The 24,874-nt window shown below is 39.1% G+C and overlaps 1 protein-coding gene across 39 annotated transcripts in view; it reads right to left on the bottom strand.

The window, feature by feature from the left end:
• Positions 1–24,874, bottom strand: part of CACNA1C (calcium voltage-gated channel subunit alpha1 C) — a 522,932-nt gene that overhangs the window by 139,511 nt on the left and 358,547 nt on the right. For 12 of the 39 annotated variants that reach the window (XM_053405791.1, XM_053405799.1, XM_053405798.1 and 9 more), the window contains exons 8-10: positions 20,407–20,510; positions 16,977–17,149; positions 2,960–3,034 (exon numbers count right to left, since the gene is read on the bottom strand). In XM_053405791.1, coding sequence (XP_053261766.1) covers positions 2,960–3,034; positions 16,977–17,149; positions 20,407–20,510 — 352 coding nt within the window. Of the gene's footprint in view, positions 1–2,959; positions 3,035–16,976; positions 17,150–19,912; positions 20,017–20,406; positions 20,511–24,874 lie in introns of all 39 variants that reach the window. The other 27 variants (XM_053405796.1, XM_053405804.1, XM_053405801.1 and 24 more) reach the window with 4 other exon arrangements.

The following is a 24,874-nucleotide window of genomic DNA, read 5'->3' as shown; positions in this document are numbered from 1 at the left end:
AAAATATTTTGAAACATTTTTATCTACCACTTTTGAAGAAGACTGTCAAAAACATAACTGAAATGTTTTGCATCATTCATCAGGTTCTATTGTTTTCTTTTGATGGTAGTCAGAAATTATTTAATAAGAGACTGTATAAAAATATATTAATGACTTTAATTAGCTGAATGCAATAATCTTCTTTGTGGTTAAAATGATATAAGTCCCACCCCACCCCGCCAGCAACACATGGTAAGATATTCAGCTTTTAAAAACAGTATGTCTACCTGTGTAAATGTAAACAGAGCTCATCCATAAATCTGTTTGTGATTACTAGTCACGAGTCCAAGAGGTTCTTTTTTTGTCCTGCCACTTTCCCTGGGAAAAGCCAATGTTTACTGCTGAATCTGCAGAAAAGCCAATCAACATTTACCCAAGTTCAGCAGTAAACCACAGGTTTTCCCAGGGAAAGTGGTAGGATAACATAACAAAACAAAACAAAACAAAAGGAAAAAGGGAACTTATTGGAACTATGACTAGAAATCACAGCACAAACGAAGTGTGGTTGAGCCTAAAGAGTGTAGGCTGTGCAACACCCTGGGAGAAGGAGGGTGAATCCTATAAAACTGAATGTAGGTTATATAGCAGAAAAGCTTGGTCACTGGGCAACAATTTTTTACTTTTTGAATGTTGTCTAGATTTCTACAACTGATTTAGGGTATTTTTGCACTGCTGAATCAGGAAATGGCATCCATTTCTCTCCATCAGGTCAGGTTTACTGTAAACTGAATGGTGGGCATTGATAAAGGTAAGTACACGTAAATTGCATGTTGCTTCACCATTTTTCAAACTTCAGGGCTTGAACTTCTGTTTCTTGGAACTCCTGGAATGCTCAGCGGCAGGGAGGTCTCTCTTCAGAGTCCAACAGTTGTTGTTGTTTAGTTGTTTAGTTGTTTAGTCGTGTCCGACTCTTCGTGACCCCATGCACCAGAGCACGCCAGGCACTCCTGTCTTCCACTGCCTCCTGCAGTTTGGTCAGACTCATGTTTGTAGCTTCGAGAACACTGTCCAACCATCTCGTCCTCTGTCGTCCCCTTCTCCTTGTGCCCTCTATCTTTCCCTACATCAGGGTCTTTTCCAGGGAGTCTTCTTGTCTCATGAGGTGGCCAAAGTATTGGAGCCTCAGCTTCACGATCTGTCCTTCCAGTGAGCACTCAGGGCTGATTTCCTTAAGAATGGATACGTTTGATCTTCTTGCAGTCTATGGGACTCTCAAGAGTCTCCTCCAGCACCATAATTCAAAAGCATCAATTCTTCGGCGATCAGCCTTCTTTATGGTCCAGCTCTCACTTCCATACATCACTACTGGGAAGACCATGGCTTTAACTATACGGACCTTTGTTGGCAAGGTGATGTCTCTGCTTTTTAAGACGCTGTCCAGGTTTGTCATCGCCTTTCTCCCAAGGAGCAGGCGTCTTTTAATTTCGTGACTGCTGTCACCATCTGCAGTGATCATGGAGTCCAACGGTAGTCAGCCATTATGACTGCGTCCCAGTGACCCTGATACCTGGTCTCCATCTCTTTCATGTCCTGATGGAATCTCTCCCCCTGCTTGTCACTCATTGAACCCAGGTTCTCAGGAAACCAGTTCATATGTGAAAATAGGAAGTGCATCTTGACACTCATGTTGCAGCCCAGGTTTCTGAAAGCAGTCAGCATGTTGTTGACAAGTTCTGCGTAGTTTCTGGCCTTATTGTTGCCAAGAAAGTTCTTCACTGCCAGAACAAATGCCTTCCACGCTTCCGGTTCCACTTCGTTCATTGACTTTCCGAACTCTGGATCTCTGATGAGCTGACGGATCTGAGGACCGTCAAAGATGCCAGCTTTCAACTTCTCCATGGTCAATCCTGGAAAAGCCTGGCACAAGTAAGTGAAGCAGTCACCATCCTTGTCCAGAGCCTTGGTGAACTGCTTGATTAAGACGAGCTTGATGTGCAGCGGTCGGAAGAGGATTCTGTCTCTGTCCACCAGAGGGTCGTTGATGATGTTCCTTTTTTTGCAAGGCACCAATTTCTCCCGCACAGGCCAGTCCTTCTTTGTGTAATTCTGAGCACGCACCAATTTATGGAAGATTTCGAGGTTTTATGACTTCAAACTGATCCCTTTTCGACATAATCACCCAGAACTATCGGACCTGAATACTTCTTGTCATTAAAATAATCATTTCCAATCAAAACAATTATTCGACATGGCATTTTACCCTCACCAACTTCTTCTAAAATACTCCACACCAGCGTACATGTGAACAAAAACGTAAAAAAAGACATGTGGCCATAGCTCAAAAACTTGACCTGATTGAGCAAAACCAATGTGATTTTTGGATTCAGTGCATCAGATTCGTCCTAAATCAACTGAAAAAACACAGACAACAAATTTGTTGTTGACCAGTGTTATATATCAGCAGCCTTTACTCCTCCAACAAAACTGATAATAGTGCCTTCGCTTTTTATATTTAATATAATTTTGTACAATCTTCTTTTTAAGAAAAAATTAAACATCTAGAACATTGTAGCTTGCTATTAACTCCCTATTCCAATACCTTCCAATAAGTTTATTTTACCTGTCTGCTCAAATAAGTCACCTAAGGAATAATGAAATATTCACTTGCTGTGGGAGAAGCATTCAAAGAAAAATATTCTCAGGTTAGCATTTTATCACATGGTTGCCCCAGGGACACAAAATGAAATTATTTGGGGATGTAAGACATTAGATGGAGCTCTTGGCGGCAGCATGGGATACAATTCTGATGACATCAGGAAGAAAAGGTTGATCCAAAAAATAATTACCACCTTATACACAAGTGCACAATGCTGCAGAAGCTATAGAAAGACACAGACATGCACCAACGGACTACACAGTTACTACACAGAAACATACACGTACACATAAAGGATGGACACAGAGTACATTGGAACGTTACCATGAGTTTCTGTGGAGTGACTAAACCAAGCAAACTTTCCTTTCTTCTTATCAGGCAAGCCAGCTGGAGCGTTTTCTTTCACAGACAAGATGGTCAAGTACCAGGAACAAGACATCAACAGAGAACATGCAGCCGGGAACGGTCAAAAGAAAAAGAAACAAGGAACTCAGCTTACATGTAGGACAGCCACCTCTTATCTCTCATCATGGGAATTAAGAATGCAGAATGAAAACAAAGGAATATGGAAGAGTGAAACATTACAACAGAAGGGGTCGTCAGTATCTGCTAAACATCCTCTTCAGTGTTCTCATATGCATTACACCTGAAGCCAGGGAATGCCAGAAACACTGGTTGAACTGAAGCCACAAAGACACCAAGATAATAAACTACTGAGTATGCAGCTGCTGCTTCTGGAAGCATCTCTAAAACTTACATTAAACTTGCTTATGTCACCCAATTTAGGGAATATCTAATGTGTTTTAGCTTATTTTGACTTTTGCTACACAACACTGGCTTTCTGTGGATGGTATCCAACTAAGTCATACTCAGATTATACCAACTGAAATCAGTAGGCTTAAATTAGCCATGACTAACATAACTCCATTGATTTCAGTTAGTTTGCTAAGAATGACATAGTCAGCTTTTATGGTTTCATGAGGTTTAAATGTTTATATTGTTCAGTGCTGATTGTTATGAGCTTGTAATGCAACTACATAAAGGTAGTCTTTATGTGAGTATATTGTATTCAATTATGGGGTATCAGAGTTTTTAGGGGCTAACCAGGTTGGGATAGCTGGGATAGCAGGCGTGTGGGATTTTTAATGTCTGATGTAGATTTTTTTCAATTTCGTTGTTCTGTATGGGACAATGACAATAAAGATTATCGTATAAGTTTTTCTTGAAGGGCTAAATTCCATACATTGTTCCATCTGTTCATATTGTTGATATCAGATAAAGTGTTCCATTTTTGAACTCTGTATGATGAACAGCTATTAATAAAACTATTAACAGATCTTTTGCTTTAAATTCTTCATTTACTCCCTTGAGTAAATAAAGAAAAACCATGTTCTTATGATAACTGAATCTGGTCCCTGATGATCTTACTTTTTTCTGCAAAACTCATTAACCAAAATTGCACCACCAGTGGGCACTCCCACCACAAATGGAAAAAGGTACCCTAACCCTTGTTCCTGCATCCCCTCCAGCATAAAGGAAAGGATCTGGAAGTAAAGTGGCAAAGCATTATAGAAGAATAATATCATCTACGGTGCATTTTTAAAGCCAATTCGCTAGTAGAGATAGTCTAAAAAGACTCACTCACCATAGCCATTCCCATTTTTCTTTATCAATACTCCCCGCTCCCAACCATCTTCTTCAATTTCCCAAAAGTAATATTGACAAAGGCTTTGTACATAGCTGCTACAAACCCTTTTCCTGTGGGGCTTATATTAAAAAATACATTATCTACTTGTGTAAGAGTACACATACTGTGTAGAATTGTGGAGAATACCACCCTTAGAGTTTAACATTCCTAAGAATAGAAAACTGAAAAACAAAACAAAACACAGCAGCATTGTTTAGGAGTAAAATCAAATCATTAAAATATAATGGTTGTGCAAATATTGCTGTTATTTTTTATTGCTCTTCTGCAACTGCTGTGCAGTTCCTGGTTTTTATTGTTTGCTTTTAAGTGTCATATTTGGGTCTGCATTTAAAAATGCTTTCTGCTTTTATATTGTAACATGCCTTTAAGTATTTCTGGAGGAACTGCGTCTAATGTAAAAAAACATGATTTCTTGATAGTCATGTTTTATTAGGGGCACACTTTCTGGAGACGTGTATCAGCAGTTAATTGGAACCAGCTGTTTCCTTCCTAAAAATATGATACAATAAAAATCTCAGCTACTACAGTAACATTGGCTCAAAAACCCTGCACATCAGTCCTATGATAATCTCATCACCAAACATTTTACAGGATATTTTAGTTGTGAAATCGCAAGCACTACCAGTAACATGTGGCTATACATATTTGCTGGAGCTCTTGTGGAACAGAATAGAGCCAGTAAGTGAACTGCACAGAGGACAGATTTGACAATCAAAATTGGACACCTTCTATTCAGAGGTCCCTTATGTTCATATACATTTTTCAACATAAATTTCTTCTTCCCACCCCTGCTTTCCTGGTGTTTGTTTTTTGCTACTTTTTATTAACTGCTTTACAATACATGTGTTTTATTATCTGAACTTCACTTTTATTAGTTCTTTCAGTAATCCACTGCTTATATTTCAAATCCTGCCCATGACCCACCCAGCCAATTTTATAGTGTCAGCCTTATTTATATTCAACAGTAAAACCACACCATGTGTCATCATCAGAACACTCCCTTCAACCAGATCCATGTGTAAGACAGCTACTTCAGGGCAGGCTAGGCTCCATCTCTACCACCTCCCCACACATCATTGTGTACCGGTAGCTCTTTGGAATAATGCCATCCTTGGCTTTATTCCTCCTGCCTGGCTTTACATCTTCTCCACAATGGATGGTACTCCTTACACATACTGTAGCCATACCAACCAGCTGCAAGAGCCTCAATGCATGTCTCTTCTCCATGCCACTCAAGTAATGTTATTTTCATATTCTAGCAAGGCAACAATTTTCCTGCTTGGACTCTACACAACAAAGAAACAGCCCTGGCATTATTCAAAGTAGGAAACATAATTTACTTTCCAGTTGTTCACAATACAGAACCAGGTTTTCGTGTTCAGTTGTGAAGCAATTTCCTTAAATCAAGTTACATTTTGTGATCAGCTTCATCACCAGAAAGACTTTCTGTTTCATCTCAGGACCCTAGTTTCATTATCTTCCTTGGTTTATGGAGACGCTGTCCTCATTTGTTTTATCAATTAATCTATATGAAAGGATACTTTCTTTGTACCACATTTATTAGCAGTGGCATAGTGCCCTGGAAACAATCAAATACTCTACATTTATTTATACCGAGTATGCAGAAAGCTGCACCAGTGTGGAAGTCACATATGATTTTCCTCTTTTCTGCCCATGTGAATGAACCTCAGGACTTGACATCTTTCCGCAGGGCCTGCAAGACAGAGCTGTTCCGCCAGGCCTTTGGCCAGGGCACAGCCTGACTCCCTCCCTCGGCAATCTTCGCGGAGCTCTGGCCCAATAGTGGCCAGTGGCTTGAATTTAATTAATTTTATAATGAATGATTTTAGAGTGTTGTTTGTGTTGTACTTTTGTATTGTTTTATTGTTGTTAGCCGCCCTGAGCCCAGCTTCGGCTGGGGAGGGCGGGATATAAATAAAATTTATTATTATTTATTATTATTATTACTGAACACTAGAGTCTATATAGAACTGTATGCTGACAATTCGTAATGGCATTTCTTACAGAGTGTAAAATGATACTTTGTAGAAGAATTTAAAAAGGTTCAAAACTCCTGTTACATTTCACTAGCATAAACTGCTACAAAAAGATGGTATGACCTTTTCAACCGAGTCCAAAATTGACTTATGGAATTAACTTATGGAATTCATTGCCACAAGATGTGGTGATGTTCACTGCTGCTAAGACCTATTCACTGGTAAGTTTGTTAAGTTTCCTCTTCTGAAATTAAAAGTGTCTGTATTGAATTTTCTTTGCACTTACAGATGTTATGTTTGATAGCACTGTGATCACTGTTTGCAATCCATTCAACAAGGCTTACATCTCACACCAGAACCTGGTCACAATTTAAGATTAAAGTTTGACTTCCCTCTGGTCAGTTCCATTGCCAACTATTCTATAGTGCACTGTAATTTCTAGGAAATCTAGAAATCTTACCTCTTTGTCATGACTGGAACACACACTTACTTAGTCTGTGTGAGGTAACTGAGGACCTCAACAGTTTGAATTACCTCAACATTTTCTTGTTTAGATGCCACCTTCCATTCTTCATCTCAAGATCACTCTGAAACCCCTTTCAGTTCTTCATGCTAAATGCATAAGCTTGCATGCACACCCTGCCCCCTAGGCACTTATAACTCTCACATGTTCAGACAAAAGCCCAAAGAAGGTTTTAAATAATTTCTGAATCATCATACTGAACATCCTTTCACAAGAAGAAAAATGAAAGGGGAGGGGGAAACACATGTTTCCTCAAGAGCCCTCAGTTACAAAAAATAATAATAATCAAAAATCAGAGTTCCAAGAAATGACTGAGTTTATACATTCAGCAGTCTTAAAACCTAAAAAGCTGTTTCTATACTGTACCATGCCTGACTCCTCTAAAAACAAAACAAAACCTCCCTGCACATGTGGTGGAACAGGAAGCTAAACTGAATCTTTCTCCCTAATATGCAAATTTTGTACATTTTTTTGGAAAAGGGAACATTTAAATATGCATTCTCCCACCTGCAGGCTGAACTAGTGCAATCCCAAAAAAGCATAACTATACTGAATTTATTTTCTGGCCCAAAGGCAGTTCCCAAGTGCATATAATTACCAGGTAATATAACATTTCACTAATTTTTTAACATTAAGTTTTTAAATTGAGACTGTAGGCTGCCTGCTACTAGTCTGAAATGATAATAAAATACCTTTCAGCATTCTTAACATCCAGCTAACATAATGTTATGTCTACTAAATATATTTGTAATTTTGAACACAGCACACCTCAGGAGTGTGCCTTCAGGCAGTTTTACTAACAGGTTTGCCATTATCATAAAATCTTATAGGGCAGAAAAATGCAACAGGCACTGTTTTCAGCTTGGAATCAAGAGGTTAAACAATGCTTTTTCGAGTTAAAGAGATTTCCTCTTAAAGCAAGCTTTTCAAGTATGTAATTTTAACTTCTGCAACTCTTCAGACAGTGAAAATGGATAAATTGCAGCAAACGGAATTAAAAAACAGGCATATTTGATAGGTTTGCAGTAGTCGCTTTTTGTAGTCTGTGAATACTTTTTGGAGCATTCATAGAAGCGAGGAACTGTTAATATTACCTTGAATTAGGCCTTGTGTGGGCAGGTGTTATGCAAGCTTCCCTCACACAGCTGTCAAAGTAACTAATTTATAACCTTCTATATCTCCTGCTATTCTCATCATGATTCTTCAAATATTTTTGTCACTAGACTGATTTAATCTGGACAAACTCTCTGAGAAAGAGGTGTATACGTTTAAAGTCCTGGTTGGGGAAAACAGAATTATACAAGAAAGGTACAGTCCAACATTTGTCTGGTTATTTCATGAATATCAGCCCTCCTTATCTCTGCAGCTCCCGGCATACCCATCTCTCCTCCCTGCTCATTTGCTCTGCTTTTCTTCCCCATGGCTTTTCTCTTCGTCCATGCCCATGTCCTCTTCCTTTCCTTCCTGTGTACCACTCTTCCAACTTTTTTATTATCACATCATACATTTAAAGCACATGACTTCCACTAAAGAACTATGGGAACTGTAGTTTGTTAAGGGTGCTGGGGATTGCAGCTCTGGGAGCTGCAGTTCCCAGGATTCCTTGGGAGAAGCCATGTATGGTAAGGCTGTTTTATCATTCTCTTCTCCTAGTAAATATGACTTGGGATTGGGGGTTTTATTAAACAGCTTCTTTCAAGATTCTCTCTGGAAACACAAAGGCTAGGATTTTGCTTTTTACTGCCAGGACTCTGTTCTTTGTGAGTTGATCATGATGATACTATATTTTAGATTCCTAAGCAATAGTTTCAAAGGATAGATTTGCATGGTATTCATTCATGGATGGTTTAAGAGAGCAAAGTTTCTATTTGTAAAATCTGTGAAATCACCTTGTGAGGTGGTGGTGGGGACACAGTCCAAAAGCTGAAGCTGATGCAAAAGATGGCCACAGGCAGGGGTGCCAGCTTTAATAAGATATGGGGGGAGGCAGGTAAGTACCGCCCCACATAATCAATCACATGACACGGTGCATGCACATGATTTGAATGGCAATGTACATTCAAAGTGGAACAGACTCCCACAAGAGGTGATGGACTCTCCTTCCTTGGAGGTTTATAAGCAGAGGTTAGATGGCTATCTGTCATGGATGTTTCAGTTGAGATTCCTGCATTGCAGGGGCTTGGACTAGATGATCCTAGGTCCCTTCTGGCTCTAAGATGCTATGTTTCTATGATCAACTTGGGGGGGGGCTTGGCCCCCTCAAATATTTTAGGGGGGCAAAGCCTCCTCAGCTCCTAGGAGGTGGCTCCTATGGCCACAGGAGTGTTGAACAGTGCACCAAGAAAAGATCACATAAAACGAATTATTTGAGAATTGCACATTCTTCCTGTTTGCTGCTGGGCCCAATGTAAGGTGTTATGTTTAGCTTACAAAGCCCTGAATGAATTGGGACCCAGTTACATGAAGGAGTGCCTCTCCCTGTATTTGCTACCCCAGGTCTTACAGTCTGCAGAAAAGGCCGTTCTTGTGGTCCTGTAGTGGTCTGCTGAGTGTGGAAGTTTTGTCTTCTCCTATGATCACCCCACAGATGGTGACAGCAGCCACGAAATTAAGAGACGCCTGCTTCTTGGGAGGAAAGCAATGACCAACCTAGACAGCATCTTAAAAAGTAGAGACATCACCTTGCCAACAAAGGTCTGTATAGTAAAAGCTATGGTTTTCCCAGTAGTGATGTATGGAAGTGAGAGCTGGACCATAAAGAAGGCTGATCGCCGAAGAATTGATGCTTTTGAACTATGGTGCTGGAGGAGACTCTTGAGAGTCCCATGGACTGCAAGAAGATCCATTCTGAAGGAAATCAGCCCTGAGTGCTCACTGGAAGGACAGATCGTGAAGCTGAGGCTCCAATACTTTGGCCACCTCATGAGAAGAGAAGACTCCCTGGAAAAGACCCTGATGTTGGGAAAGATGGAGGGCACAAGGAGAAGGGGACAGCAGAGGACGAGATGGTTGGATAGTGTCTTCGAAGCTACAAACATGAGTCTTATCAAACTAAGGGGGGCAGTGGAAGACAGAAGTGCCTGGCGTGCTCTGGTCCATGGTGTCACGAAGAGTCGGACACAACTAAACGACTAAACAACAACATGATCACCCCATGCAGTCCTGATCCCCTCTGGGAAGAAGGTTTGGATATAAATTTAATTTTTACTTTTTTAAACCACATTACCCACTTTGGAAATCAGCTGATGACACTATGGTACTAGAATGAGAAGTATGGCTGAGATCTGTATTTTATTTCTGCTGCAGGGGTACAGTAGACTCCAGTGCTGTGGTAATGTTAATATGAATAAAAAACAGTTCAGGTGTATGGGTAGGTGCTCTTCTTTAACCAAAGGCTTCTACTTCCACTCCCTTCCTACTTTAAAATTGTGCACTATCCCACTGTCATGTGTTATGTGTGGGTATTGCTATGAATCAGGATGCAGTTTACGTCTTAATTTTTTATTAAGGAACTGGAACAAAATATATCCTTTCACTAAGGACAGCTCCTTCAGCCTGAGGCATAATTCCCCATGTGGCCCTACACGACTGATTTCAGAGGCAGATCACAATGTGCTTGTAACAAATCTAAATCATGTGGCTATATTAACTGATTTTTATTTCCATTGTATTGAGATTTTTGTGCACTGCTTAGAGACAATTGGAGTTAAATAATATATGAGTTTGAGAAATTAAATAAAAAAATAAACTATCAAATAGACTTGGTACGTTGTAAACCAACTTATACTTTTATTTCTAAGGTGGGATTAGGAAATGGTTTCTCACTCTGCAATCTTTCTCCTTCCCTGCAGAAGAAGAAGAGGTGTAGCACCAATTTTCTTTTTTAAAAAATAAAGGCAGGTTGGAGCTTCTGGGTAGTTCTCTAAAATTAAAGTTTATTGTGATGCACAGGCCTGATATGCTTTGAAAATTTGTACTTTTTGAATGGCAAGAGAATCTTGCAGCATGTGATGGTAACCACTCAGCCAGTTTACTTGGAGAGTTTATTGGTTTATCAAAGGTTACCATGCTATTGGGATAATATGTGAACTATCCCACAATAAAAGAATAGAGGAGTTAAATGCTACAAATTTTTGGAGCCAAAGTCCAGGCAATGAGATTCCTTAGAATTAGAATCTTATAATATTAATACAGGTTTGTTTTTAAGCATTTTATTATCATCCCAAATGCATTGGACCCTGACTCTCAAGCCAATGACTCTTTCTTCTCTCCCTCCTCCTTTTGTCCTCGTCGTGATTATCCTTGGGTGCACTTGTTGGTTCTATTTTGCATTCAACTAGCAACTACGAGAAGACAATGAAAGGCTGGTGATAAGTTTTTATTTTTTATTTTAAAATTGTTGCTTTCTTTTTCAACTTCCATTTTGTTTCATGATCACAGGTTCCTTTGAAACAGAGAGAGAAGAAGAGGAACACGGAGGCAATGAAAACTATGGAACAATGAAGCAATGTTACTGCTGCCCGAGAGATGCACCAGAAACATAAAATATGCTCCTAATTATTTTGAAAACTTGTTGAATCCCTCTCTAAGTAAGAAGAGTTGCTCACATATTGCAGAAGCTATAAAACTATTAATTAAAGTGAAACACTGGGAATTTCAGTAATGTTAACATTAGTGACTGTTGTTTCCATTGCTTATTGTTAATTTTTCCAAACCATGGCGGGATCCAGATTGTGCACATACCCAGGCTGTGCACATTTAAAGCACATGACTTCCTCCAATGAATCCTGGGAACTGCAATTTGTTAAGGGTGTTTGGAATTGCAGTTCTATAAGAGTTAAATGCCAGCTCCCATGATTCGCTGAGGGAAGTTTTAAATGAATGGTGTGTATGCAGCCCCAAGCAATGTAGGACCAACAATATTGGTTTAGTTGTCCTTTGACAAATCCTTTGACCAGGAAGACACATTCCCTAATCCCAGATAAAATTGGTGCCAGCTGCAGCATTTACTTTCAAGTCAGCATGCATGAGATAAATTATGGATCCTTAAGTAATGACATAGTGACAAGTAATGACAATAGTTTCTTCTCTGTGAAAGATCTGGCATGTGTCTAATTCTCCCCCTGTTCCCCCAAGACACACACAGTGTATTCCACCACCACAGTAACTGCTGTTCCTGTGGCGCTTTAGTCAGGCTCTCTTGCATAATGCCTACAATTGTTAGAATTTGCAGCTAATCTTTCCTTGGTTACTGAATGATTATTTTCCACTTCAGTGGCAAAAGATAAAAGTAGACACTGTTGCACTCTCTCCTTTGATCAATTTTTGATGGCAGATAATAAATCATTCCATGACGTTGTATTTTGTTTTGTGGTATTTGTGCTTGAGGAGCAAAAGGAATTGGTCTGGATGGCCCTGCTCTCCAGATGCTAAATTGGTGAGCTAAGGAGATGAACTGATAAACAGCTTGGCTCCCAACCTCTGCTATTTTATGATTTTCACTTAGGCAAATTCTGCTGCCGCTGTGCCTTGGCTGTTATTTTTTAATACAAGAAGAGCTCCCCAAATATCACAGCTATATAGGATAGCCAAAATATTCTAACTCCTTTCCATCAGGCTATGTGCCTAGTAATACAGAGGGGGAATAATGTGGGTTTGAGAAGATATGTATTTTGAACTTCCATTCCAAAAGGAAGCTGACTTTTCCTTGACACTTCCTGTACATCTATTAGTGAACAAAAACCAAGAAGCAAAGTAGCTGTCTACTTAATGACTACGCTACTGAACTGGATGCACACGTGCACACACTCATACATACCATGTTTCAGCAACTAAAATTAAACTATGGGACTGCCCATGAACAATATAATGTGGGCTGTTTTAGTAAGCAGCCCTTTTATTTTTCATATAACCTCTTAAGGCACCAGCATTTGGAAAAAGCAGCATAACCCCATTGAAGCTCCCTGGCTTCCACAAATGAATGCAGAAAGAGCAAGCCTGGTGGGTGTTCTACCCGTCTGCTCCCAAATCATTTTATGTCAAGGTGACCAAAAAGGTCAATAACATCCTATAAAACCATCCAAGAAAATTGTTGTTGCTTTTGAATACATATCTGTTTTTCCTGTGAAAGTTTGAACCATTTATCAGTCTCCTTCTTTCCATCAGATGCCCCAGTCTGTTTTTCTAACCTCTGTCTTTTTCATACAGACTCACTTACATCATATTCCCATTGAGATTCAGACAGCACTGATATACAACCAAAACCCTTGTAGCTGTCACCACCACATGAACTGTCTTAGCCACTTCTACATAGTTAAGATGGGAGATACATAGATTTCCATTGTTTTTCTAGCTTAACTACATGAGGATCTGAGTGATTCTGGGCATCAGTCCTGTTAAAGTCTTGCTAGTTTTCAACTGCATCCTATAAGAGGAGGAGTTTCTTTTACATCCCTATAGGTCTAAGCAATGGCATAGTGGTAAATATGATGTGCAGGTGCTCATCAGGATAACCCCAACAGCCATGTTCCCAAATAGTCCACAACTATGCCCACGTTACACTATTTATTAGAATTAGCATGAATGCAGTCCTATACACAATTCCCTTCAACTAAGCTCTATTGAACTCAGTGATGCCTATTTCTGGATGTGTAGGTTCAGGTTGTAAAACTCACCAAGCTTTAACAAAAGATAATCCAACATCTGAAATACACCTTGAACTATTAATTACAAATGAAAACAATATTGCAAATAAGAGGTACCATTTAAACGGCAAACATGAAGCAAGTAAGAACCCCATCAAAGATGTATCCAACTTCTGCTTGATTGTTTTCTTCATCGTCTGACTTCTGTGCCAATCTGACATGAACAAATGGTCTCGTCCCCATCATATATTTAAAGTGTATGACTTCTCCCAAAGAATCCTGTAATTAAGTTACAGTTCCCATGATTCTTTGCGGGAAGATATGTGGTTTTAATGTATGGTGTGGTATGGAACTGAAGCCTCATTATCACATCATTCCCTTGCCAGAACCAAGTGGTCCATCAGTTAATCTAGCGCTTCTTAATATGATGTTGCTGTCCCTACTCAGTTTTGGTGGTGGTCCGACATGCGCTCTGGACTTCAAGATTGATTTCAAACAACTTAAGGAACTACTGTGTGATTTTGTGGCATTGATTCAGCAGACAAAGTAGGAGTCAAGTTTGCATTTAGGTAGTAAGTAAGCAAACCTGAAAGTTGAAATTCAGGCACCAACATTATAGTATTTAAAGTAATATCTCTTCCAGAAACAAAACATACCACTGGTTACTTTTTGAGATTAATGACCAATAAATGACATTAAGCCCTGAATTTCAATGGTAGATCTTATATCACTGATTATCTGTATATCCAGCAGGCATAAATACTGTCTGTCATCCAATAACTGTCTTCAGAATGCATTCCTTTTTCAATCTTCAATATGCATCTATCATAAGCCTTCTAGGATTTGAGTAACACTCTGAAACTGGGTGCTTGGTATACATGGTTTAACATAATGGGTTCCCATTTTTAATATTATACATTCCATATGTAGTTATAGTCAGGCTATTGGCTATTATAGTCAGACTATTGGCCCATCTAGTTCAATATTGTTTACAGTTTACACTGACTAGTGATGGCTCTCCAGTTTCAGACATACAGATTTTCCCTGTACTACCTAGACATGCAACAAGTTGAACCTGGGACCTATGCATGCATATGTCTTCCTTTTATATAACTAGCTAATTCCCACCATTATGTGGAGAGACAATAGCATATTGTAGGTATGCTTGAGAGCTATAGTGCATAACATAGAGCACATAGACAAGTTGTACACTTCTGTGCAGACTCTTTCAGTTAAGGCTGGTTGGTAGATCTTTTCTACAAGTTGGGAGTGTCTCCAATACAATGCTTTGCTTTTTTCCATATGACTGAAAAGCAACAACTTATTTGTATGCGGAAAGGAAATGGATACACTTTGATGCACCACTATGATGTGAGTGAAACCTGCTACCTTCCCTGACTACCCTTGTATCTGTGGTGAAGGGCATATCTAATCCTTATTCAATTGCATCTTTTCCTTTGTGCACACCAGCCACTCAGTGGGGTGATTCAGCGGTAATTTAGGAAAATCTATTCAGAATCTCTCTTAATAGTATTAAAGCACTCTTTTTAAAAGTAGGATAGAAGTCTGATACACAAATACATTTCTCTGATTTAATATCTTAATTCCTTTTCATAATTAATAACTCTATAGTCATATTAAATAAATTATAATAAATTTGGTTGATTTCAGAAATGCAAGCATTTAGCTAAAGAGCTAACACCATTCTCCAAGGCTTATCTCTTGAGTTTTTACTCAAGCAAAAGTTTTAATGAAGGTGCCTGCACAAAGACAGGATATAGTTTTAATGAAAATCTATGCTTGTTTGGCCATATAAAGAATTTATCAGGTATTATTTATTTGGTATTTGACAGGGATAGCAGAGTATATCTATGGAAATATTTTGGGTTTTCCCTGTCCAAAAGAATATAGCTGATAATGAACATTTCAACAATGAATGTTAAGAACAAAAGAACTGTCTGTTAATTGGCGAATAGTATGAAAGGTTTAAGAATTGGTATTTCAAGATAAATGAAAGAAAAATATCCCCAGGAGTTAATAAAGAGTAGAGGTTTTCTGTGCCGATTAAAAAAGAGCATGAAAGGGTAAGATTCTCTGTATCCCATTATATTATCTGAAACACTGCCAAATACCAGTGCCCATGGGTGGACAGATTTCTCTTCCACAGTCTTCTGCCTTGCCTGTCTTCCAATTATTCAAAATGAAATTTTCTAATTAATTTCAGAAATGGTGAATGCACTGTTGGTTCTTGTTGCAGCCCTTCATTTCTCCCATTCATCATGGGGTCACCCCCACCCCCAGCTATGCCATTTGCAGGACACATTAAAGCATCACAGACTTATTTTAGCACCCAGTTGTACTCACCATTACATTAAGATACATATATTTTAATACGGAAAAAGTTATGGGCATGGGGGGGGTTATGTGTGCACTCAGTGTGATATTAATGTGATGTCATGATTACAAATTTTGAAAACACAGTGACAGAAAGCAAAAACATTGATGCCACCATGTGACCAGGACAAGGCATTATGACACTAATAAAATCCAGAGAGAAATAAAGAAGGATGGATTTTAGAAACATTCTTACTAACCCCCCTAATCAGTGCTTTTTCTGGGGGGACGCAGGGGGATGCATACCCCTAAACATTTGCGAATCTAAGTTTGGCCTCATTGAGGGGGCGGTATTTCAATATGAGTAGGAAAGTGAGAGCACCCGTAAACATTTTTTTAAAACAAAAAGCACTGCCCCTAATACTGGTGAGTATCAATCTCTCAGTGGAGGTAAGAGAAACGAACAGGCGAGTAGCATTCACAAATTGGTTGCCTGTTTGTTTCTGAGCCCAATTTAAAGTACTCATGATAGTGTTTAAAGCCCTAAACAACTCAAGTCCCAAATATCTGAAAGACTGTCTGCTTCCCAACAGCTCCTCTTGGGTATTAAGCGGGAACCCTCTTGGTAGATCTGTTGTCCTCTGAAGCTCAGTGTGTGTGTAATGCAGGAGAGGGCATTTTCTGTGGCAGTCCCAAGGTTTTGTAATTCCTTACCACAGATGTGTGTCTGGCAACTTCACCATATAGTTTTTGGTGACTGGAAGATGCATCGCTTTATCCTGGCTGGCACTGCGGGGTGGGTGTGTCAGGGGACCAAGAATAAATGGGATCCTATGGATCCACAGCCTCCCCCAACATGCCCCCAAGCACCCTTGGAGTACCTGGTTTTGTTTTCCACCATGGACAGTGTTTTTATTTTTTCTGCCGCCACACGACACCTCTGGTGGTGGACCTTCCATTCCCTTCACCAGTTTTATGTAGGAAACATTGATAGTGTTGCAGTATGGCAAAATTTATCTTAGCAAGGCTTGGGTGCGCCCTTCTAAGTTCCTGAGCATAGGTTCATTAATGCAGCCCATAAAGAACATTAATTGCTGGCTAGACACCCTAGGACAAACAGAGGAGAGTTGCTTACTGTTTCGGGGCTTCTCTTCATCCATGCCCTCATCTTCATTTTCTGGGTCAATATCTTCTGCTTGAGTTATCCAGTCCAGATATCCCTTCAAGTCCTCCTCCAGCTGTTGTTTCTCTCGCAACTTCTGAAAGTCACCTCGAGCTTTTGCTTTCTCTCTCTCTTTAGAAAACTCCCTGGCAAGAGGGAGGGGATTAAAGGATGAGAACAGGACACCAAAAGAAAGATAGAAAAGAATTAGCTTGAATTGCACTGGAGATTATAAATTTCCTGCTATGGTAACTTGGCTGTCCATATTAATTTCAACCCATATTAATACATGCGATTCTTCTGTTTTATACACAATGACTTATCTTTAAGATGGTAATGTCAGCTACTTGTTCTGTATCTCAAATCATTTCTCAAAGAGAATTAATGATTATTTTTGTTATTATTTCTTATAAAATGCTTGCAGGAAAATATTATTCTGAATAATCTTGAGCAAACTATTATCTGTACTGCAGTAACATAAGGACAGTCTTTTCTCAACTCAAGGCAAAACTCCAAGCTTCTGTATGTGCCGATGTATATCTGTCATCATGCCAGGCTTTGCTCCATCTTCTCTTAAGAATTTCATAATAAAGACTTTAAAGTGGAGGATTGCAAGAAGCTCCACTTAACCCTCAGGAAGATCAGAAACAGCTCAGTAGATCAGTTCTAGAAGACAGCTTTGCCATAAGGTAGATGGATACATCACAAATATGACAAATGTGGAAAAAACGAAGTGCTTCTACTAGAAGCTGAAGCTCTGTGGCATGGAACTGTAGACAAAAGATGGGTAGTGAGAAATCCAATGCCTTTCTCCTTCCAAGCACTGTATAAACATTATTGCACATTGAAGGCTTGTTGAATATTGTTAACACTCTTTAATGTATGGGGAACCAGGAAGTGGAAAAATTAGTGTTCATATTTGTCTGATGCCTTTTTAGATAGTCTGATCATTTTCAAAGCTGCTGTGTACCAACTGCTCCCAAAGTATCAACTAGAAATAATGATTCCCATCCTTATTTCCCATCCTGCTCCCTGTAAACTTTTTAATTAGGGATCTGACAACTGAACCTGAGACTTTCTGCTTGCAAATAATGAATTTTTAAAAAAATAATTCTAGCCCATGGGTAGGTAAACTAAGGCCCGGGGGCCGGATTTGGCCCAATCACCGTCTAAATCCGGCCCGCGGATGGTCCGGGAATCAGCGTGCTTTTATATGAGTAAGATAGACTTTATTCGCATTAGCCAATGGCCATAGCAACATAAAACAAGCAATATATACAAATAAAATATATACAAATAAAAAAGACAGCAATGGGTGAAAAGGGCAATCAAATGGCCAATATTATTGGCAAATAAGAAATTCTACTATTGAGTTATTGCAAGGATAATATTGGAAAAATTAGTGTTTTTGAAAAATCATTCCACAGCAACAACAGCAAAGTAGTACAAAAACCAGTATCTTAAAATCTGATCTATGAAGGCCTGCTGTCTCTGGGAATATCAAATGAAATTCTTTAAAAAATTCCATCTATGGTGCTAATTTGAATCTATTCAGTATCAATATATGACCAAGAATGACCTCCAAATGATTCCTATTTGGCATTATTCTGTGAAATGACTGCAATTTCCATTCAGTTCCACATCTTACAATGGGCATAAATTATTTATGCTTGTTAGCTGTCATACCAAGAAAGCAAATTATCAAAAGGCTTGTTGACTGAACTACCCTTTCATTCATGTGGGCAATTTCCTCAGAACAAATCCGCAATCTGCTAAGTGTGTATGGTAACAAATGTTTATACAGCTAATGGGCAACCTGCATTTTTCAATTGATATGTATAAAATGTAAAAATTGAAATCTTTCCTATTTTACCACCATTTTTTTTGTTTGTTTCTGACCCCCATTTTTCAGAAAGCTAGAAACAAAAACAAACAAAAAACCTGCCCTGTCCTTCAATGATTAAATGGAGTTACAATGGAGAGTTGTTAGCCAAGAAAAATAATAATCTGAGAAGCACCTTCCAGAGGAAGGATGGGATATAAATTGAATAAATAATCATAATAGGTTAAAATTTGTTTCATATACTTCCATTCATTTTTTACCAATTCTTTACCATGATGCCACACGCATAGGGTGATATCCAACGTTAGTCATTCTCAGAATAATCCCATTGAAATTAATGGAAATCACCCAATAAGCAATAGGTATTATTTTTCTCTCTATGGTCAACATTTCATTAAACGGTTATGAAACTGCTTCACTAATGTAATAACAAGAAAAGACCTATGGCATATAGACAACTTATGTGCTTTAATCACTCAGGGGTCTGGTCTTAGAATTCAAATTCTAAAATTTCGAAAATCCTCTGTGACACACAAGTACATAGCCAACATTTGCCAGTTCTGCTGTGATGTCAGTTTATCAAGCCAATAATAATCAAAGTAATTAGACCTGTGCTTCCCAATCCCTCTGAGACCCCATGTAAACCACTCATAAATTCTAGTTATAAGCTCATGAGTTATGATAATGTTATTTACTATATTCATTACTTCCACCAGGGGCAACTGTTTGCATATCGGGGTGAAGTTTCAATCCCAACAATGTTATATATAAGGGTGGGGAGTGTTTTCCACACCTAGCACTGCTAGCTTTTGGCAGTGCTGGCTTTCAACCCCCACCCCACTACTTTAGGCTGCTTAATGCCATACTTTTAATTTAGACTTTCACTGTCCATTTATAAGGTAAAGTTGATCCAAATCCCACTGACATTAGCAGATGACATTGGGAATATGTTGGATCAGGGCCCATATCTTCAACCCAAGAGAAAGAACATAAAGAATAATACAGAAGCATGTGTAATTAAACAACAACAATAGTAATTCCAAACATTTTTCCAGGTACTGCTTACCCGCTAAGTACACCGAGAACCAAGTTAAGTACAAAAAATGACCCTATGATGATTAGTGTAACAAAATAGATCCAGGGCCAGCCCCTTCCTATGGCATCATTGACCTGGAAGAGTGGAATGATAATTAGTGTGGAAAGTTCCATTCCTGAGCATTACAAGGCTCCAGTTGAAGGGAACTTGAGTCACCAGTGCTGAATTTGTTGTGCGGTTCAATCAAGCAGGAAGTAAATTTTCTACCTACTTTAGTATAGATTGAGTTAAGTATTTGGTCACCTTACCAAGTGAATTTCCTACCACTGTATACTGTGCTGTAACTTGCCTGTCAGACACAGGCAAGACAAAGTCTGGGGAATCAATGTAGAAATCATAACAAATATAACCCTTGGTTTTGCTTGTGACAATTAAAGGATTCTGGTGACACAGAAGTACCCTGATTCTGGAGTCTTGCCCTGCAGCATGAGGGGGAAAAAATAACACCAAAACCAGCAGCTTACCCGCTCAACACACCAAGAACCAGATTAAGAACGAAAAAGGATCCAAAGATGACCAGACTGACAAAGTACACCCAGGGTAACTCATAGCCCATAGCGTCCTGCATCTGGAAAGATGGAGGATAGTTAGAAGATAGAGACAGAAAGCAGAATGGATTAGGGAAAGAAGACAGAAAGGTTTGCAAATAAGGCCTGTGGATAAAACAGATAGTTGGACATATTTTAGCTAATACCTAATTTTAGCTGTTTTGAAGAGCCTTTGATTAAAATACCATGTGAAAACAGAATGTGTCCATGAGAGTGAAATTAAACCAGATATATTGGGAACCACCTATTTTACTCATTGATATAAGAGAAGCATAACATTTTTATTACCGGTATGTGCTAGGTGATGAACAGAACTTCAGTTACTCCAGTGACCCTTTGTTTAGATGATTATTTATAGCCTTCAGCATATTAAAATATAGAGGAAGAAGGGGGGAAGAAACCCTCAGTTACAAAATATAGACGTAATATATTTGTGAACAATTGGATAGAGATTACATTTTTAAAATAATAACAACAAAAAAGTTAAGAAACACCCTTTCCTCTGTGTGTGTCCCCACCCCCATTTGCTGCTCTATCAAAGCAGATGGTCACACTGAATACAGTTTGGGTGGTGCATCAGCAACCATCTAGTTTTGTTTAGAGATTCAAACGTTTATTTTTATTGTTTTCGGAGTAACCATTTGTACTGAACTACCCAAATTGGAGACCAGGGTTAAGGAAATGTGCTGTGATTACCACTGTTTTTATACTAAAGTACATTATGTACATATATTTCAGTAAATATATGCAAGTCTTTACCATGTTTCCTTCCGCTTTGGGATAAACAAGGCATATATGCACTTTGTAAAAAAGCAGCCTTCCCATTGGCACAGCAAGGCTGAACCACAGCATTTTAAAAAATATTATCCAGGAATTCATACTGGGGAAGGTAAAACTGCCCATATAGCTACAATCAAATCCTCTGCTCTTGATTTTTACTCATAAATGTATTCTGCATCAAGCCCAGCATTCTTATGAAATAGTCTGAAGCAATGGCTTCAAGTAGCACATTCCTAAAGCAGAACAATTTTCCTGCCTCCAGGTTCCATCTCTGTTATTAAAAAAAAGCAGGGAAAGAAGTATAATTTTGACATTTCATAACTAAGACTTCCACTTTTTACTATAGCATCATGATACCTGAACTTCCTTGTGGCAACTGAACAGGTTGTCCCCTCAATTTCAAATGATTACAAAAGATTTAAAGCCATTGTATTCAAAGCAAACCTGTACACTATAAGCCCAGGGAGGTAGCCATAGCTCAATTATAGACCATCTGGTTTGCATGCAGAAGGTCCCAGTTCAGTCCCTGGTATCTCCAGAAAGAGCTGGGAATGTGCCCCCCCCCGAAATCCTGAAGAAGCACTGCCAGTCAGTGCACAGAATTCTGAGCTACGTGGACTGAGTCTGACTCAGTATGTCAGTTTCCTCTGTTCCTATTAGGAACAATGAATGCTGACACCATGAGGACATTTCTACACTGTGTAGAGTCACTTGAGTGGCAAAAGGAAAATGGAGGGAAGAGTCTCTGTCCTTGGGTGTTGGACAAATGAATATAGGTAACCCTTCCAACTGCTGTACTATAAAGGCATCCCTGTTAGGTCAAACTAATGATGTGCACATCCTGTTTCTTGCATTAACCTATAAAACATATCATAGATGGAATAAAATTGGGGCATGCTTTTGCTTTGCTTTTGTGAATGTTTTACAAGCCCTGTTTGGTATTTGTTCATTATCTAGTCCCCATGCAAAGGACAAAGTGGTTGCTAAAATTTCACAAATCCTTTTGCCTGCCACTGCCAAAGCTGCTGCCTCTCTGAAAATGGGGAGCTGCTGTTTGCTCATCAAAGAGGGATGTGAATATACTAATACTGCAGTGCAATGAAATATTTTAATTTTTCAAAGAATATTATGAAGGGTTCCTAAAACTTCTCAGTTGTGGAAAAACCTCTCCCTATGCTGCCAGCTGTAAAGAAAAGTAGCCCTCTTCAGACTCAGTGATGCCTGTCCTATCTCTGCTGCCACTATGGTTGTTACCCTGAGGATTATTTTCTGTAGAGTTGAGAAAGGGGTAGGCCAAAAGCTTTAGGCTGCTCCTAGAGCTATAATCACTGTTCTTCCATTTTAAGCTACAAATGCAAATTGCAGCTGATTTTCTACCCTCTTGGGAATATTGTGATTTTTCTGCGGGTGCATCCTGACACATTCTGTTCACTCTAGTGGACATGACAAAGTCATGTGGGCAGGGAAGGGTACAATTCACCTGAGCAGCCACTGCTTAAATCAATTGTTTAATCTGCACCATAGTACTTACTGAAGCTGTTTATGGCTGATTTCTGCTATGTCTTGTTACAAAGTGCTGCATTACTGGAACAGACGTGTTTTACATCAGAAGTTTCTAACTGAAAACAACAGACACGTTGCTAAAATGGCTGGAGTTGGAAAGGAAGCAGTTTTTTAAAACAATTTTTAAATTGGCATGATAAAACTCCTTATTTTAAGTGCGCTCTGTGTGTGTGTGTGTGTGTGTGTGTGTGTGTGTGTGTACATGAGCCATTCAGTGCCAATTTAAATATAAATTAAAGAACAGGGTGGTAAAATGCTCCCCAGGAGGAGGGCCACCAGCAATAGCTTCCCAGCCACTCAGAGCAGAGCCCCCTCCTTCATCAGTGGCACTCCTCTCTGCTGATGGAGGCCTGCAATTCATTTTAATACTCTCTCATAGTCATCAACATCAGGATGGTTAGACTGCAGCCTTAGTGAGCAAATTGTGTCAACTTATTCTGATTCAGTGTTGAACAATGGGTTTTCTCAGGAAAGCAGTGGGATAAAACAAAACCTGTGTGGCCTACAAAACGTGGACCTGTGCCTGGAAAGTGTGGTGCAAAATCAAGTCTGGATTAGCCCTTAAGCGTGGCAGCACCTACCATGGTGCTATGTCAGTCGCTTTGTAGCTTTCTGTTTTTTATTTAATCTTGTTGCACAATTTACTTATCCTCCAACTCAGCTAACATCATTAATGATGTTAATGATTAATAACACAAATTAAATACATTTAAAAACACAAAAGGAAACAGCAGCAGAACAACAACAGTATCAAGAAAGAGCAGAAATGCAGCCACTGATCAGTGCAAAAAACAAACAGGTCTTTTGTGAGTGTTGGAAGACCAATAAAGACGAGAGCAGAGGATCTCCCAGAGCAGGAGTTTCACACAGTGGGTTCCTTTCCTGAGTCCCCAGCAATAATAACAACAGTTGTAGTCACCATAATTGTCTCAAGGCAATGTGCAACAAAAACTACTAAAAAAAAATGAAGAAAACAGCAGAATTAAACAACAGATTTAAAACAAAACTAAAACAATACCAAACAGACAGTGATGGAAAAGCCCCAGTTATCCATCTGGAAAAGTCTGGAACAGGAATATTGCTAATTGTTTCTGGAAAATGCCTGTCATATCATGAAAGGACTGTTTTTTACAGAATAGGAGCAGCCATGCTAACAGCTCTGCTATGAGTGACTGTGGAGCAGGTTTCTGAGATATTTGGAGACTGCAGACTGTAGGGATCTACTAGGTATATACGGGAATCAAGTAGGGACACCAATCTCAGTAGACTTTGGTGGTAGTTCCAATCGGGGCTTCCTCTTTGGGCCTCAGTGGACAAGGAGGATTACACAGAAGGAGCTAGCCCTTTAGGTATGGAACTTGCATAGGGCTAAGAAAAGCTGCTAAAATTAGGAAAAACAGAGCAAGCAGACTTGCTATCCTGCAGATAGAGTCCCTCTGTTCAACTGTGTTTGTACAATTATCAAGCTATCAGAACTGGAGCAGAGCTACTGCCAGAGAAGCAGTAAATGGGAAATCAGTCCTGCTGCACCACAGAAATGTTTCTTTGCAGTTTAGTTCTTTGTATATTTGTAGTGCAGATAAACAATGCCAAATTCCTGTACTTATCTGATACTGACATAATGTCTCCGTCACCCTGGTGTGGGGCAGGGATGGACCAATTATAGGATATGTGACAAAAGACATAAAAATATATTTTATAGAGCTACAGTTGCTATTTCATGGACACTTGGCCTCTACACAAACTGCTGGCTATGAAGGACGTATGATTTCTTGTAAGGAGGACTTGTTTCTAAAGTCTCATGAAACTATCAGCAGAACATTATTTTTCTATTATGAAAAGGAGCACCCTGACTCTATGTTTGGGTTTTTAAAAAATTCTTGGCAATTTGCCAAAGCACATTGACTATGCAGCCATTAATCACAAACCCAAATCCTTGACAGCAGATGTAGGCTTTTCTTGCAGAACTTTTTTTACTGATCAGGGTAGAATCTACACACATATAAAAACCTTTTTTAAAATACATTGAATTTCCATAAGG

Source organism: Podarcis raffonei, chromosome 10 (genome assembly GCF_027172205.1).
Source record: "Podarcis raffonei isolate rPodRaf1 chromosome 10, rPodRaf1.pri, whole genome shotgun sequence".
In the NCBI taxonomy this organism is placed as follows: domain Eukaryota; kingdom Metazoa; phylum Chordata; class Lepidosauria; order Squamata; family Lacertidae; genus Podarcis; species Podarcis raffonei.
This window is presented reverse-complemented; position numbering and strand designations above follow the sequence as displayed.